Genomic DNA, 18,350 nt, shown 5'->3' on the forward strand with positions numbered 1-18,350 from the left:
ACTTAAGCACAGTACAACATTAGGATGGGGTTTCACAAAACCACACATACACATTGCAAAAACAACATCACCCGCAAAGGGTGAAATTTGCTGCAGATTTCAGGCCATTTCAACAGTGGAAAATAACCAATGCATGTGCATATGAACTGACTTTTCCAGATCAAAGCTAGATAGCGTCCCCTGTTCTCCTGTAAGAACGGTCAGTGTGTCTTTATGTACAGCCACCAGAGGAATAATGGCTGCAAATGCTGTTAAAGCAAATAAGTGCTATGGAAATCAGAGAGTAAAAGAACTTGGGGGTTTACGTATCCCCTAGTCTCTTCGATGGACTGCAAATATTCACGTGTGGTCACTTCTCTATTGATGGCCTGTAGAATCAAAAACCTTTTTAGAGGCTGAGGAGGGCTCAATGGATGTTTAATCAAACCGATGTCATATTATTACAGCAATGGTCATAGTTTTGTTTTATAATTATTGTCCACATACTTGATCCGTATTTAGTCCATGGATTGTTACTCCTAAGTTCACACGGAGCAGTTTTGTTGCAGAAATTTCTGCAAATGAAAGATCCATTCCATGCATCTGAATGGGCTTGTTTCTGTAGTATGTGTATAAATGGGACAGTCACAGAAATTTCTGAAACAAATCAGCTCTGTGTGAATCTTCCCTAAAAGATATGATAAAGATCTTTTTGATATCACATAAAGCTCTCCACGTAGGGAATGTTACGCACTATTGGTGGTCATGAATGAAGTTGTGTTATTTTCATGTACAAGATCCAGTAAACACAACATATGATCATGTTGCTATTACACCTGTATCTAGAGGCACATGAACACACGTGCAAACAAGAGAGGACTATATATGGCTACAGCAAATGAAGAAAAGTTTAATTAAATACGAGGTGAGCATCAAAAATTATTTTAAGCACTTAAAGGGGTTTTCCACGAGAGACATTTATGAAATATCCACAGGATATGTCATAATTGTCAGATAGGTGCGGGTCCAAGATATGTCCTAAATGTTTCTGATGGGAAAACCCCTTTAACTCAAATGTTATCCTTTTCTTTTTAACTTTTAGCTTCCACCTGAGATTCAAAAGCAGCCATTATAGTACAGAGAAGGGTGAGGCTCTGTTCCTCCGCAATAATAGGAATGAATAAAGAAATGTCCAAAACCTCAGCAGTGCAGCAAAATGTACAACATACGAAGACATGAGAATAAAACTCAACAGGTATCTTGTTAAATCAATAAGCAGGATTCTGAAACAAACTATACCAATGATGTGGACCCATCATGTCTCCTTTCAGGCACCAAAGTCTTTTGCTCTTGAAAAATATTACATTGTATTAGTCCCAGCTCTTCACTCTTTCTCTTCTGTATCCTCACTTTCTACTTCACTATCAGAATCCTCTTTGCTGTCTTCATAGTAGACGCGGTTAGTGTTTACAAACAAGTCACTGTCATCTTCTGTGTCATCATCATCATCATCATCATCATCAGCAGCAGCTCCAGACTTATCACCTTGGGAACTCTGTGATTCTACTCCTTTGTTGCTATATTAAAATTAGAAATAACAAAAAGATAACAAATAAATATATATTATTTTGCTGAACTCGTCACTGTTAAGATGGCCATCCTACCAGCATTCCAATATTTATCACTGTCATTAAAGGGGCATACACTGCACGGTATCCGCAACGATTAGAATGTTGCTCATGGAAATTGTCAGATCATTGTAAAGTTTGTTAATGTGCATTACTTTTATTTCTCGTCTGATCATGGATTACAAATCAAAGTATTTCTGCCGCCACGACGACCAGTTACAACCAATCATCTATTCATTCCATCAATCATTTTAATTTTATAGACATAACTATAATTGTAAATGATCATTTTACACTTGCTTCAGGGAGCAATTGTGGAAAGACTGAGAACAGCACCAAAACCAGATAAAATTACATGAACTACGAATAAAGGGAACTTTTCCACTTACTGCACATCTGATCACCGTAGTAAGATATCTCAGCTACACAACCACATAGTAAAAACCCCATGTAATCCCCAGCTCAGACAAGGAGCTGGGGTTATTGAGACTAATTAGCTAAAAGGTCTGTTTTTATAGGGGCCATCAATGTGTGGTCATGGAGGGTTATGGCTCTTATTAATCAGCAGAACAGGAATGGGGCTGAGCTGAAGTACTAATAAGCCTTTGAAGGAAATAATGAGGACCCTTCATTCTGCTAATCAGAGGGATTCTGGGGGTCACACCTACATCAATCACTCATTGATTGTATATCCGAAGAATATAGCTATCGCCATCAATGACCTTTCCTAGAATCCCCGTTTCAAGTGTACCTTTCCAAAAAATCTTTTGCACCTGTTCAATAAACTCTCCAATAAAATATAGTAATAAAATAATGAACAAAATCATACTTCTCTTTTTCCTTAGTGGGATTATCTGCATCTTCTTCATTGAAACCTAAAGGCCTAAAAAAAGAAATAAATTAAAAATTAAATATATATATATATATAAAAAAAAAGAAGAGATATATTTAATGACTTTAATCTATAGGAAACACAGCTATGCTTTTACTCTACACCTTGGCTGCAGACATAAAATCAATGACTGGTGCATTATCCCATTAGGACTAGCTCGAATACGAAATGTAGAAATGAAAGCAAATTGACATAAAATAAGACTTGCTGATGTTTGAGATAATCTGAACCAGAGAAATACGGTTTCATGGGCTAAACTGTGGTTGATCAACTTACAACTTGCTTACAGAAAACAGACGTATTTAAAGATTTGTTTATTGGAATTTTTCTATCCGCTTAGACTTCAAAGTCATTTGGGGCAGGGGCAATAGACAGATGTTTACAGACTTTTGATATAGTGTTTAGCATTTGTTCGATTAACTGGTCAATGTGGTCATTCATTTCCCTTTTTGTAGGACCTACATAAGGTACATGGTTAATAATAGACTTCCAGAAATGCCTTTATTATGACTGTAGTGCCTTGTTTGGCTCCTGTAAACCCAGGTGACTTAATTTCTTAATTTGTTTGTGACCTGGAGGAGTAACACATTTTGTGCAGTTCTAGTTATGAAGACAATGGACTGAAATACCTAATAGAAGTTACATAATTTTTTTTTTCATACGACAGCTTTAATAGAAACTTTTCAAGATCACAAATGTTATACATTAAAAAAAAAAAAACATGTATGAACCCTCAGGAGTAAATGATGGGCTGTAGGGTGGGGTTACCATGGATGAATTATAACGCATTACCAACGGAGAGGTTACGACAATTAAACATAGTTAAAAAAAAAAAAAAAAGATAAAAGTTGCAATGTTACATTTGCCATTGGTCTTTACATTAGCTACTTTTCCAGTTTTGTATTCTCTAATATCTTAAAATACTTTTCCTATTTGATGTAAATAGAGCTTAATAGCTCAACATTAAAGTTATGCAACTTTCTATATACAGTACCTTGTTTCCCAACTTTGTCAAAGACCTCTGGTTGTTGTCAATGAATAGACAAGCTAAAGAAGCAGCTAAAAATCTGTCCTGATCCTGACCATCTGACACAGGCAGATAGCTTGTTACAGTGAGTTAGTATGGGGTGGTAGAGAAACACATTCTTTTATATAAAGAATTAGAGAGAGAACAGATCCCACGGGTATTGGTAAGTACTGAGCATTTAAAAGGCTACAGCCTTGAGATTCTTGTAAGCAGATCCCACAAACTGCATCAGTATCTGCCTACGATCTCATGTCTATTTCCCTAAACTGTTGTCCAGTTAAATTTTAAACGTGCCCTGTCCATTTATTTTCTATGAGATAAGTGATTTCAGAAGGAGTCTGGTAGCTGAATATTCCCATTGAAATAAAAATGGATGCTCTGCAGGTTTATGGATAAACAATGGAATACTGTACATCACCACTACAAGTGTGTCGGCGATTCACAGTACGAGCAGTTAAGAAATGAAGGGGAAGCAGCACTTGTATGAGCCCCTTCAAAACAGCTGATTGGCGGAGGTGCCAAAATTCGCATTCCCATCGATCAGGTATTGATGAGGTATTTCCATGTCGTCTTCCATGACGGCACCATGTGGAGGTGGCGGTTGTTCCCCTTGACCTCTGTAGGGACAGGAAGCAGAACAGCAAGAGACTTACATAAGGCCCCTCCTACAACCTCTCACCAGTGATTTTCCTGTCCCTACAGAAGACAGCAGCAGGGGAAGAGTAAAAGACTCACCTGGCCTGGAGGTCTTCCCATCGGGGGGCCTGGGGGCTCTTTCTGGGAAGGTGCACAGTATGCAGCTCCAGGGGAATCTTTCCTCAATGTGTGTAAAGATTCTGGGACATCTCCTGTCCTTCTGCGGACCCAGGGTGCTCAATGCTGGATAGAAGTAGGTGCTATGAGAGGTGCCGATGGACTTCCGGTCCACACATGTGCGGCACCATCTCCCTTTCTGACTTTCAGAAGTGACGATGTATCTGGCGTCGCAACGGAAATCACGTGACGATGGCTGAATGTCATGGGATACAGATGGTCACGTGAAGGGGCTGGTCAAATGCCGGAAGGGAAAGAAATCCTTCCAAATAATTTAAATATTGGCAATCGCCTCCAGAATGACGTCCTGACCAGAGGTCTGTCTTTCTGGCATCATGTCCTCTCCAGGTCCTAACACTTCTGGTACGCAGCCTGAAATTTCTGAGAAAACCATGGTTCCTAGAACAGTGAGCACCCCATAGGGGATTGACAAAACAAATTAAATGTGTCTTGTCTAGCGATCTGGTTGGATTTCCCTGAGTGATGGTTGCTCCCCTCCTTTCTCTTAGGGGAAAAAGAGTGGATCTCAAAAACTTAGCAAAAGGGTGCTAAAATGTTAGCTTTACAAAGCTTTGACTGTAAAAATAAACTATGTAAGGAACGAGCAACCATCATTGTTGGATGGACTCAGAACTATGGTACAAGAAAAAATTAAATCTTCTTTGACTAACCCCCAGTCCAAACCATACTCTGTCTCCTTCTACATTGATGACCACATTGCCTTCATATTAATATGAGGCGCTTCCTCAATCTGTGAGTGCAGGATTTCGGCCCAGTAATCGGTTAATATTTCAGGTTATTTCCTCATCTGACTCAGAAAATGAAGATGGTATATATACAGTTAGGTCCAGAATTATTTGTACAATGGCAAAATCTTCATGATTTGGGCTCTGCATGCCACCACATTGGATTTGAAATGATACAACAGATGCAATTGAAGTGTACACTTTTAGGTTTAATTTAAGGGGTTGAACAAAAATATCCTGTGAAACGTTTAGGAACTGCAACCATTTTTCTACACAGCCTCCTCATTTCAGGGGCTCAAAAGTAATTGGACAATTGAACATTACCATTTTTTTAAATAGTTTGTAGAGAATCCTTTGTAGGCAATGAATGCCTGAAGTCTGGAACCTTTGGACATCACCAAACGCTGGGTTTCCTTCTTTGTGACACTTCCCAGGCCTTTACTGCAGCGGTCTTCAGATGTTGCTTGTTTGTGGGTCTTTCTGCCTTAAGTTTTATCTTAAGCAAGTGAAATGCATGCTCGATCGAGTTGAGATTTGGTGATTATTCCTGCAGAATATTCCACTTCTTTGCCTTAAAAAACTCCTGGGTTGGTTTCGTAGTATGTTTTGGGTCATTGTCCTGTAAAGCGACGTCCAATCAACCTTGCTGCATGTGGTTGAATCTGAGCAGAAATTATATCCCTGAACACTTCAGAATTCATCCGGCTGTTTCTGTCTTCAGTCACATCATCAATAAACAATAGTAACCCAGTGCCTTTGGCAGCCATGCATACTCATGCCATCACACTGCCGCCACCGTGTTTTATAGAGGATGTGGTGTGCTTTGGATCATGAGCCGTTCCAAGCCTTCTCCATACTTTCTTCCTCCCATCATTCTGGTACAAGTTAATCTTAGTTTCAGCTGTCCAAAGAATGCGGTCCAGAACTGGGCTGGCTTCCATAGATGTTGTTTGGCGAAGTCTAATCTGGCCTTTCTATTTTTGAGGCTAGTTAATGGTTTGCAACTTGTGGTGAACCCTCTGTATTTGCTCTCATGAAGTCTTCTCTTTATGGTAGACGTCGATACTTCGGCACCTACTTCCAGGAGTGTTCTTCACTTGGGTAGATGTTGTGAAGGGGTTTCCCTTCACTATGGAAAGGATTCTGCGATCATCCACCACTGTTGTCTTCCATGGACATCCAGGCCTTTTAGAGTTCACAAGATCACCAATGCGCTTTTTAAAAAAAATAATGTACCAAACTGTTGATTTGGCCATTCCTAACATTTGTGTTATCTTCATTTTTTTGCAGCCTAACGATGGTCTGTTTCACTTACATTGATAGCTCCTTTGACCACATGTTGTGGGTTCACAGCAATAGCTTCCAAATGTAAATGCCACTCCTGGAATCAACTTCAGACCTTTTACCTGCTTAATTGATGATGGATTAACGAGAGAATAGCCCATGCAGCCCATTAAATAGCTTTTGAGATAACTGTCTAATTATCTTTTGGTCCCTTGAAAAAAAGAGGCAGCTACATATTACAGAGCTATAATTCCTAAACCCTTCCACAAATTAGGATGTGAATACCCTCAAATTAAAGCTGAGAGTCTGTACTTTAAGCCCATATTAATTGTATATTTAATATGTTTTTGTAAACAGCTAAAATGCCAAAACTTGTGTCACTGTTCAGATAATTCTGGACGTGTGTGTGTGTGTGTTTATTTCTCCTGACAAAGATAATTCGGATCAAGTAAATGTTATGTTCCCGATTGAACTTCACGTCACAAAAAAATTGTTAACACAAATGAAGTATATGCCCTCTGTCAATATTTTTAGTAATAACAACTTATTTATAAACCTAAACATGATCATACTGCATAATCCTAAACAGAAAACTGCTCAGCAATATGCAGAAGCAGAGGGTTAAATGCGTGTTTGCCGAACCGATCTCTCAACATGAATTCTGCAAGATACGTAGGAAGCAAATCACGAACACCTTTTTTTCTTGATACGAGCCTTATATTAATTCCAGTAAGACTTTAGATGTTGCAGGTAGGCACCAGTTCGACGAAACTGAAGGCTTGAAAGCGGGGAGATAAGTCTAAAAATAATTGTGTGCAATAAATTTCAATGGAGAATATGTATTTGGACCATCTCTGGACGTCATACTAGAGAAGGCTGCTAAGTAGAAAGGGTTTCCAAAACGAAAAACCTCCACAAAAAAAGAAACCCAGTCCTTTCATCCTTTCAAGACCCAATATAGAGATTTCAAATGGAAAGGGAAAACGGGACACTGGTCTTACCCAAAAGGTGAACCTGTTTAAGAAATAAAAACACGGTGCTCCATAGTGAAGAAACCTTTGGGTATTTTGAGAATGGACAGAGGATGATATAATGGCTCACCTGGGCGAGATGTGCTAATAACAGGCACAACTCTGTATAGTAGCTTTGAGCGGCATAGGACCAGCTGCAGCTCCTCCTTGGTCGGCTGTGTATAAAAGCATCCACAATAAGAATCGTAGATAAAGTTAGAAAAATAAGGATATCTGGGCGCTGCTGAATGAAGGACATAGACTGAAATCATGTTTAAAAGAGCTTTTCCAACTTTATCTATGTTACCCAAAAGGTGGAAAAGGAAGGAACATCCTCCGCAATCTCATCAACCCTAAACCTAATAAACAAAGATGCCAGGGTTGGGGGAGACGAGACTAAGAAATGTTTACCCTGCGTGGACAAAAGTCACCCAAAATGGTCGGGAACTCAACATCAGTCAGACAGGGATCTCTCCCCCTAGAAAAATGTATTCTTACAACCCAAACCTCACCTATACTTCAAGAAAAGATATTGCAGGAAGTGATGTCAATGTTAGATTCAGGGGTTATCATTCCGGCCCTGGAGACTCAAAAAGGACAGTGTCATTACTCCAGCCTTTTTCTGGTAAAGAAACAAAAACGTTCTTACCTCACTATAATAGAACTAAAATTTCTCAACGAATGGATCAAAGACCGAAGATTCAAACTGAAAACATTAAAGTCAGTCAGTGTAAGTTTTACAAAGTGTTACAAAAACAAAACTTGTTTCAGTGTTAATGTTTTACATGACAAAAATCTCAAAAAAAAACATTAATGTTTCAGTGTTATCGTTAGTGTTTTAGTGGGAAGAAAAAAATGTAAAAAAAAGTCTTTGTTATACTGTCACAGTTCACTGAGCTACATGTGTGTAAATACTACACACACACACACACACACACACACATATATATATATATATATATATCTAAAATGGCAGCGAGACTTTACACCGTTGGAGAAGTATGCGATGATCGCGTCCGATACAGACTCAGCGAGCAGTGAGGAACCACAGTTTTTTCTCTCATCCTCCTCCTCCAGTGACAGTGAGGAACCTCCTTATAGTCACAGGAGGGTTAGTGCCCAGGTTCTGCCTGACCCTGAAACTGCCGTTCTGCCTGACCCTGTTACAGCCAGCAGTGATTGGTCACTCCCAACCAATTACACCCCCAAATCCCATAATTTACTGCTGCGGCAGGAATTCACATACTGACAGAGGGGCTGCCTATTATTGGATTTTTCTAATTATTCTTGACAGACAATTTGATCCAGCTCATGGTTGATCAAACCAACATTTACGCCCAGCAGTTTATTTCGGAACACCCCAACGCCTTTCATGCCCAGCCCAATCGGTGGTAACTGACTAATTGTGAAGAAATGTATTGGGGGTTAGTCCTCAACATGGATCTTACTAAAAAGCCCGAAGTGAGATCCTACTGGTCCACGGACATTCTCTATCATAGTCTGCTGCACTGCAATACTATGACCAGACCCCGCTTTGAGGCCCTCCATAAATTTCTGCACTTTAGTGACAACTCCCAATGCCCCACCCAGGATGACCCTAATTTCGATAGACTTTTTAAAATTAGGCATATTATTACCATATTATCCCAACATTTTTCATCACCCTACACCCCTCAAAAATAAATATCCATACATGAATCCCTGGTGCACTTCAAGGTCAGGCTGAAGTTTCGCCAATATTTGCCAAATAAGCACGCCAGAAAAGTGATAAAAACGTACAAGCTGTGTGAAATGGAGACCGTATACACACACAAACTTTCCGGATTTAGGAGGGGAAGGACAGGACAATACAGCCCCCAAATTGTCCCCCCGCCCTGTCCACAACCGGGAAGATTGTGTGGGTCCTCCTGTACCCACTGCTTGAACAGGGATACAACTTGTACTTGGACAACTGGTACACAAGTGTACCCCTGATCAAATGTCTAAAAGACAAAAAAACAGTGGCATGTGAGACGGTTCGAAAAAATCAGAGGCACCTTCCCAAGACCCTCATCGGCCAATCCCTATCAAGTGGCAAAAGTAGGGCATTGCTGCAGGATGGGATCCGGTGTCTCAAATTTAGAGACAAAAACATGTCTGTATGCGGACATCTATACAGGACGATAGCTGCACCCCTGTCCCCACACGTGCATTCACATAATCCACAATGAAGCCTGTGTGCATTCAGGCATATAATAAATTCATGGGGGGGTGGTTTGACCTGAATGAACAGGTGTTGAAACCATATAGTGCCATGAGAGCGTAAAATCTAGTACAAGAAATTGCCAGTGTACCTTGTCCAGATGGCAGTATATAACTCCTTTTAATTTTCAGGAAGCTGGCCATCCGGGTACATACTTGGAGTGCCAAGAGAAAATTAATCAATTTCTTTTACTTGGAGACGAGGTGGGGGAAAAGTCTGCTGCTCCAAGTAATGTTTGCCGAATTGTTCCTGGGTAGCACTTTCCTAGTGAAGTGCCTGGCACAGAAAAAAAAGGCAGGGCACAAAAAAGGTGCCGTGTCTGCACAAAATGTGGATTCCATAAAGACACCACATATCAGTGCGACACTTGCCCATCTAAACCCGGACTGTGCATGAAGGACTGCTTCCGCATCTACCACACCTATATACTTTTAAAAACCCCACCCCTCCCTTTATCATTCTGGTCTTTTACCCATTTTTTAAATTGGACACTCTAAAAGAAAAAAACAACTAAAAACCCCCATTATAACCCTAGATGAATACATAATACTCTAACAAATGTGTATGATCTGCACAATTCTTTAGGCCTATGCTTCTGACCAAAAATCATCCAAGTAAAAATAAGGCCTCAAATTCCTTGTGGTGCTCCTTCACTTCCAGGCAGTGCAGTCCAGAAAACATATTTAGACCACGTTGGGGGAATTTCTGAACTCAGAAGAAAAATCCCAATAAATATTGAGGGGGATTTCCTTCGCTTACATGCTCTGTGTCTGAAAAATCGGTCCTATAAATGACGCATTTGTGAAAAATGTAACATTTTATTTTTCATGCCAGATTTCTACTAAATTCAGTCCCAAAAAAAAAATGGGGTAATAAAAGTGATCGCACCCCTAGATAAATTCTTTGAGGGGTGGAGTTTCCAAAATGGGGTCACTTCTTGGGTGTTTCCACTGTACTGGTACCTAAGGAGCTCTGAAAATGCGATATTGTACCCGAAAACCTTTACAGCAAAACCTGTGCTTCAAATGGTTCTCCTTCCCTTCTGAGCCCTGCCGTGGGTCCAAACAGCAGTTTATTACCACATATGGGGTATTGCCGTAATCGGGAGAAAGTGCTTTACAAATGTTGGGGTGCTATTTCTCCCTTCTTCCTTATAAAAATTTACGATGTTTACTGAAAAAACTTAGATGTTCATTTTCACAGACTAATTCCAATAAATTCTGCAAAAAACCTGTGGGGTCAAAATGCTAACTATACCCCTAGAAAAATTCCTTGAGGGGTGTAGTTTCCAAAATGGGGTTACTTCTCAGGGGTTTCTACTGTACTGGTACATCAGGAGCTCTGCAAATGCGACCTAGCACCCAAAAACCTTCCAAGCAAAATCTGTGCTCCAAATGGTTCTCCTTCCCTTCTAAAGCCCTGCATTAGGTCCAAACAGCAGTTTATTACCACATATGGGGTATTGCCACAATCGGGAGAATGTGCTTTACAAATGCTGGGGTGCTTTTGCTCCTTTATTTCTTGTAAAAATGAAAAAAAATCTATGTTTTTTCAGAAAAAGGTAGATTTTCATCTTCACAGACAAATTCCACTAAATTCTGCAGAAAAACAGTGGGGTTAAAATGCTAACTATACTCCTAGAAAAATTCCTTCAGGGGTGTAGTTTCCAAAATGGGGTAAATTTTGGGGGTTTCGACTGTTTAGGCATCACAAGACCTTTTCAAATGTAACATGGTGCCTAAAATATATTCTAAAAAAAAAAAGGAGGTCCGAAAATCCACTAGGTGCTCCTTTGCTTCGGAGGACGGTGCTTCAGTCCATTAGCACACAAGGGCCACATGTGGGATATTTCTAAAAACGGCAGAATCTGGGCAATAAAGATTGAATTACGTTCCTCTGGTAAAACCTTTTGTGTTACAGAAAAAAACATGTATTACAAATAAATTTTGGCAAAAAAAAATGAAATTTGGAAATTTCACCTCTACATTGCTTTAATTCCTGTGAAACACGTAAAGGATTAATCCTTTCACGACCAATGACGAAAATGAACGTCATGGTCGGCTGCTAGTTCCCGCACCATGACGTTAATTTTCGTCAGTATTTCAAACTGTCACTCTGTGTAAACACAGAGTGACAGGCGCGCGCTGACAGCTGTCCTAGATAGCTGTCACATCAGTCTCGCCGGACAGCGGACCATCGCCGCTGCTTTCGGCAATTAACCCCTTAAGTTTGGCGACGGATTGCCGTCGCCGCATTTAAGTGGTTTGAAGCACATCGGCAGCCCCCACAAAGTGATCGTGGGGGCTACCGATGCTTGTCGTGGCAATCGGAGGTCAGACAATGACCTCCGGGTTGCCATGTACGGAAGCCTAGGAGGAACAGCCTCCGGCCGGTCCTCCTCGGCTTCCTGTCAGAGTGACAGTTACGTCACAATGACAGTTAGGAGTACATTACACTACGTGTGTAGTGTAATGTACTCTAGCAGCAATCAAAGCTGCAAGTCTCAATGTCCCCTAGTGGGACAAGTAAAAAAAGTAAAAGAAAAGAATAAAAATGTTTTTTTTTAAAAAAGTGTAAAAATAAAAGTTATAAATTATATAAACACAAAATGCTTTTTTTCCTATAATAAGACTTTTATTATAGAAAAAAAATGAACACGTTAAAAAAGTACACATATTTGGTATCACGACCCCAACTATAAAGCTGTAATGTTATTTTTCCCGCACGATGAACACCCCAAAAAAAAATCAATAAAAAACTACGACAGAATCGCAATTTTTTTGGTCACCACCGCTCACTAAATAAAGAATAAAAAGTGATTAAAAAGTCGCATGTACCCAAAAATAGTACCAATAAAAACTTCAATCCGTCCTGCAAAAAACAAGCCCTTACACAGGTTTTTGGACTAGAAAATAAAAAAATGATGGCTCTCAGAATATGGTGACACAGAATTTTTTTTTTTTTATAAATAAGTGATTTTATTGTGCAAACGCTAAAAAAAAGGAAAAAACCTATATACATCTAGTATCGCCGTAATCGTACCAACAAACAGAATAAAGTAAAAATTTCATTTATAGCGTACGGTGAGCGCCGCAAAAAGAAAACCTAAAAAACGGTGTCAGAATTGCTGTTTTTTTGGTCAGGATTGCAAAAAAATGGAATAAAAAGTGAAGAAAAAAAAAAAATCGCATGTACCCCAAAATGGTACCAATAAAAACTACAGATTGTCCCGCAACAAATAAGCCCTCACACGGCTCCAGTGGTGAAAAAATAAAAAAGTTCTGGCTCTCAGAATATCGCGATGCAAAATGTGCAGAGTGTTCCAAAAGCGGATAAGATCGGGCGCCATTTATCAGTGTGACACTGGCCACATATCTATGAATTATTATTTACCGCATTATTATACCCTCTTATTATACCCGGATGTACTCCGCACAGATTACATATGCCCCCACATTATAAACAGAAATACCAGCAAAACGCCAAACAAAACTACTACCAAGCAAAATCTGCACTCCAAAAGCAAAATGGCGTCCCTCCCTTCTGAGCCCTGCAGCGTGCCCAAGCAGCAGTTTGCGCCCACACATATGGCATCGCCATACCCGAGAGAACCCGCTTAACGTTTTATGAGGTATTTGTCTTCTGTGGCACAAACTGGGCGCAACATATTATGCACTAAAATGGCATATCAGTGGAAAATTGCAATTTTCACTTTGAACCATCCGCTGTGCATTAACCCCTTTGCGCACTATGACTTAATTGCCCATCATGGTGTGGCGGTTGATGTATGGAGCCAGCTCACGTGCTGTGCCCGCTCCATACGCTGCGGGTGTCAGCTGTGTATTACAGCTGACACCCGGGACTAACGGACAGGTACAGCGATCGCTCTGTTACAGAAGCCTGTAGGAATAACAATATACTGCAATACATTAGTATTGCAGTGTATTGTACCAGTGATCCAATGATCGCTGGATCAAGTCCCCTAAGGGGATTGATTAATAAAATGTGTAGAAGAATTATAGTTATTAGTAGTGAGAATTTTATTTATTTTTTAAGTTAAAAAAAAACCACCTTTTCCCATTTTTCTTCTAAAGTAATGTAAAAAAAATGAACAAAATTGGTATCGCTACGTCCGTAAAAGTCCGAACTATTACAATATACCATTATTTAATTTGCACAGTGAACACCTTAATTAAATTTATTAATTGAAAACGCCAAAATAGCAGTTTTGTTTTTTTTGTCACCTTAGCTCTAAAAAAAAAATGTAATACAACTTTTTAATCACTTTTTATGTACCAAAAAATGGTACCAATAAAAACTGCAACTCCTCCCGCAAGAAATAAGCCCTCACACCACTCTATTGATGGAAAAATAAAAAAGTTATGTCTCTTGGAAAGCGGGGAGTGAAAATCTAAAATAAGAAAGCAAATAAATGGATCAGTCCTGAAAAGGTTAATTCATTTCTAATGAACAAACGTATGACCACATGTGGGGTATTTTCGTACTCGGGAGAAATTGCTTTATAAAAAATGGTTGTTTTTTTTCCTCCTTTATCCCTTGTGAAAATGAGAAATTTCAACATTTTAGTGGAAACAATTTTGATATTAATTTTCGTGCCCCAATTCTAATAAACTCTGCAAAAGACCCGTGAGGTCTAAATGCTCACTATACCCCTAGAAAAATTCCTTGAAGGTTTTTCCAAAATGGGGTCACTTTTGGTGGGTTTCCACTGTTTTGGTCCCTCCAGTGCATTGCAAATGCGACATGGCACCGAAAACCATTCCAGCAAAATCAGAAATCCAAATGGCGCTCCTTCCATTCTGAGCCCTGCTGTGGGTCCAAACAGCAGTTTATTACCACATATGGGGTATTGTCGTAATCGGGAGACATTGCTTTACAAATGTTGGGGTGCATTTTCTTTGTTATTCCTTGTAAATATTACAAATTTCTATGTTGTTTCAGAAAAAAAAGTACATTTTAATTTTTACAGACTAATTCCAATATATTTAGCGAAAAACCTGTGTGGTCAAAATGCTAACTATACCCCTAGATAAATACCTTAAGGGGTCTAGTTTTCGAAATGGGGTAGTTTATGGGGAGTTTCTATCGTTCTGGCAGCTCAAAGCTTCTCCAAATGTACTGTGGGGCCTAAAACATTCTCAAGCAAAATATGAGTCCTGAAAGCCTCCGGGTGCTCCCTTCCTTTGGGGCCCTGCTGTGTGTTCAAACAACGCATTAGGGCCACAATGTGGGTATTTTTGAAAACAGGAGAGACAGGGCGATAGATTTTGTGGTGTGTTTCTTCATTCTCATGGTCGTTTTACAAAGAAATCGGTCTTCAAACTGATACTTTTATGAAAAAAAGTTAATTTTTTTTTCACCTGCTATGTATTAAATTTAGCAAAAAACTTGTTTAGTCAAAATACTTACTATACCCCTAGATAAATACCTTAAGGGGTCTAGTTTTCTAAATGGGGTCATTTGTGGGCGTTTCCATCACTCTGAGACCTATGAGCCTCTGAAAACCTGGCTTGGTGCAGGAAAACAAAATGTACTTCAAAATTTATAAAATTATTATTCAATTTGTAAGTCCTCTAAATTGCTGCAAATGTATTTATATTTTTCAAAAGTCCGGCCAAAATAGAGTAAAGAGATGGAAATATATATTTAATTAAAAAAATTGTACAGTATGTGTATATTTGTGACATATTGCAGTTAAAAATAGGGAAAAATTGTAATTTTTACAAAATTTCTTCCATTTTTCTATTTTTTAATTAATTTCCACAAATCGTATTAGTCTACTTTTACCACTAAAATAAAGTACAACATGTGACGAAAAAACAATGTCAGAATTACTTGGATATTCAAAACTTTCACAGAGTTATTCTCTGATAAAGTCAGACATACCAGATTTAACAAATCTGGCTTGGTCATTAAGGTACAAACAGGCCCGGTCATTAAGGGGTTAAGATACTTTCTGAATGCTGTTTTGAATACTTTGAAGGATGCAGTATTCAAAATTGGGTGATTTTCTAATATACAAAGCCCTCAAAGCCACTTCAGAACTGAACTGGTCCCTGAAAAAATAGCCTTTTGAAATTGCTGCTAAAGTTCTGAGCCTTGTAACGTCCTAGAAAAATAAAATTACATTTAAAAAACGATGCAAAGGAAGTAGACATATGGGAAATGTTAACTAGTAACCATTTTGTGTAGTATTACTATCTGTTTTACAAGAAGATACATTTAAATTTAGAAAAATGGTAATTTTTTAAAGTTTCCTCTAAATTTGAGTTTTTCATAAATAAACATTGAATTTATCAACCAAATTTTTTCAATAACATAATATACAATATCTCACGAGAAAACAATCTCATAATCGCGTGGATAGATAAAAGCATGCTAAAGTTATTACCACATAAAGGAACATGTCAGATTTTAAAAAAAAAATCTGCTGTGTCCACAAGGCCAAAACAGGCTGCGTCCTAAAGGGGTGAAAAACTTTGTATACAAGAATTCAAACAGTGATCCATTATAATATACACCGTAAAGCGCACAAGAGCCCCAAATCAGGAAACTGGCGCACGCACAGTGGGTTAAGATACAGGTGAACCTATCACATAGACAGATAGTAATAGCTTGCCACAGTACACATGGGACAGAAAAATATATATAAAAGTAAAAAATTTAAAAACTGCGCATGTGCTGAAGACTGGCGCCTGCACAGAAAAGAGGGGGACTATATTAGTCCCTTCTTTTCTGCGTAAGCGCCAGTCTTCGGCACATGCGCAGTTTTGACATTTTTTACTTTTATATATTTTTCTGTCTGCGGGACTGACGGATTCAGGTCATAGCGAACAATACAGGTGCTCTCTATAGAGAATACAGAGCAGCTGTATCTAAAGAAGTAAAACAAATTTTTAATGAAGACTGATTAAAAAGTTGCTCTAATCACACTGACAGACCTATTAAAAAAAAAAAAGCCCTCAAAAGGTTTATATAGCCTTTTCCACTGCCACTTTTGACCCTCCTGACAGAGCTTTTGGTTTCAAATCGGACATGTCACTTTATGTGGTATTAACTACGGAATGCTTTTACTGAGATTCTGAGAATGCTTTCTCGTGACCCATTGTACACCGCATTCCAAATTATTATGCAAATGTTATTTTTCGCTGATTTTCCTAAATAGTCGATGCAAATGACAGTCAGTATAATCTTCAAGCCATCAACCATTGGATTATAATGCAAATTTTATTGAACAAATCTCCTAATGATAACAGATTTTTTTTTTTAGAAGTAAAATACTCAAAATGCACTGTTTCAAATTATTATGCACAACAGAGATCAAAACATTTTGAAGGTTGTAAAGAGTACTAAAATGGTAATTTGTTGCATTTGCAGCATCAGGAGGTCATATTTACAGAAATCAAAAGCTCTTTCAATCAAAAAAAATTTAACAGGCCAAGTTACATGTTAACATAGGACCCCTTATTTGATATCACCTTCACAATTCTTGTATCCATTGAATTTGTGAGTATTTGGACAGTTTCTGCTTGAATATCTTTGCAGGATGTCAGAATAGCCTCCCAGAGCTTCTGTTTTGATGTGAACTGCCTCCCACCCTCATAGATATTTTGCTTGAGGATGCTCCAAAGGTTCTCAATAGGGTTGAGGTCAGGGGAACATGAGGGCCACACCACAAATTTATCTCCTTTTATGCCCATAGCAGCCAATGACACAGAGGTATTCTTTGCAGCATGAGATGGTGCATTGTCATGCATGAAGATAATTGTGCTACGGAAGGCACGGTTCTTCTTTTTGTACCACGGAAGAAAGTGGTCAGTCATAAACTCTACGTACTTTGCAGAGGTCATTTTCACACCGTCAGGGACCCTACCGGCTCTCCCACCATGATTCCAGCCCAAAACATGACTCCGTCACCTCCTTGCTGACGTCACAGCCTTGTTGGGACATGATGGCCATTCACCAACCGTCCACTACTCCATCCATCTGGACCATCCAGGGTTGCAAGGCACTCATCAGTAAACAACACGGTTTGAAAATTAGTCTTCATGTATTTCCGAGCCCGCTGCAACAGTTTTGGCTTGTGAGCATTGTTTAGGGGTGGCCGAATAATAGCTTTATGCACACTTGCAAACCTCTGGAGGATCCTACACCTTGAGGTTCGCGGGACTCCAGAGGCACCAGCGGCTTCAAATACCTTTTTGCTGCTTTGCAATGGCATTTTAGCAGCTGCTCTCCTAATCCTATTAATTTGTCTGGCAGAAACCTTCCTCATTATGCCTTTATCTGAACGAACCCGTCTGTGCTCTGAATCAGCCACAAATCTTTTCACAGTACGATGATCACGCTTAAGTTTTCTTGAAATATCCAATGTTTTCATACCTTGTCCAAGGTATTGCACTATTTCACGCTTTTCGGCAGCAGAGAGATCCTTTTTCTTTCCCATATTGCTTGAAACCTGTGGCCTGCTTAATAATGTGGAACGTCCTTCTTAAGTAGTTTTCCTTTGATTAGGCACACCTGGCAAACTAGTTATCACAGGTGTCTGAGATTGATTACAATGATCCAAAGAGCCCTAAGACACAATACCATCCATGAGTTTAATTGAAAAACTAATAATTAAATGTTTATGACACTTAAATCCAATGTGCATAATAATTTGGAACACAGTGTATTATAAGTTAGTGGTAAAATTTGGTGGATACATT

At 39.1% G+C, this 18,350-nt stretch overlaps 1 protein-coding gene across 3 annotated transcripts in view; it reads right to left on the reverse strand.

Moving 5' to 3' along the window:
* Positions 1-400: 400 nt before the first annotated feature.
* The window catches only part of EIF1AD (eukaryotic translation initiation factor 1A domain containing), a 68,840-nt gene continuing 50,890 nt past the window's right edge, over positions 401-18,350 (reverse strand). For all 3 annotated transcript variants that reach the window (XM_075837379.1, XM_075837380.1, XM_075837381.1), the window contains 2 exons: positions 2,437-2,490; positions 401-1,556 (listed from right to left, as the gene is read on the reverse strand). In XM_075837379.1, coding sequence (XP_075693494.1) covers positions 1,364-1,556; positions 2,437-2,490 — 247 coding nt within the window. In that variant the 3' untranslated portion in view covers positions 401-1,363. The remainder of the gene's footprint in view (positions 1,557-2,436; positions 2,491-18,350) is intronic.

Source organism: Rhinoderma darwinii, chromosome 9 (assembly GCF_050947455.1).
Source record: "Rhinoderma darwinii isolate aRhiDar2 chromosome 9, aRhiDar2.hap1, whole genome shotgun sequence".
NCBI classification, from domain to species: domain Eukaryota; kingdom Metazoa; phylum Chordata; class Amphibia; order Anura; family Rhinodermatidae; genus Rhinoderma; species Rhinoderma darwinii.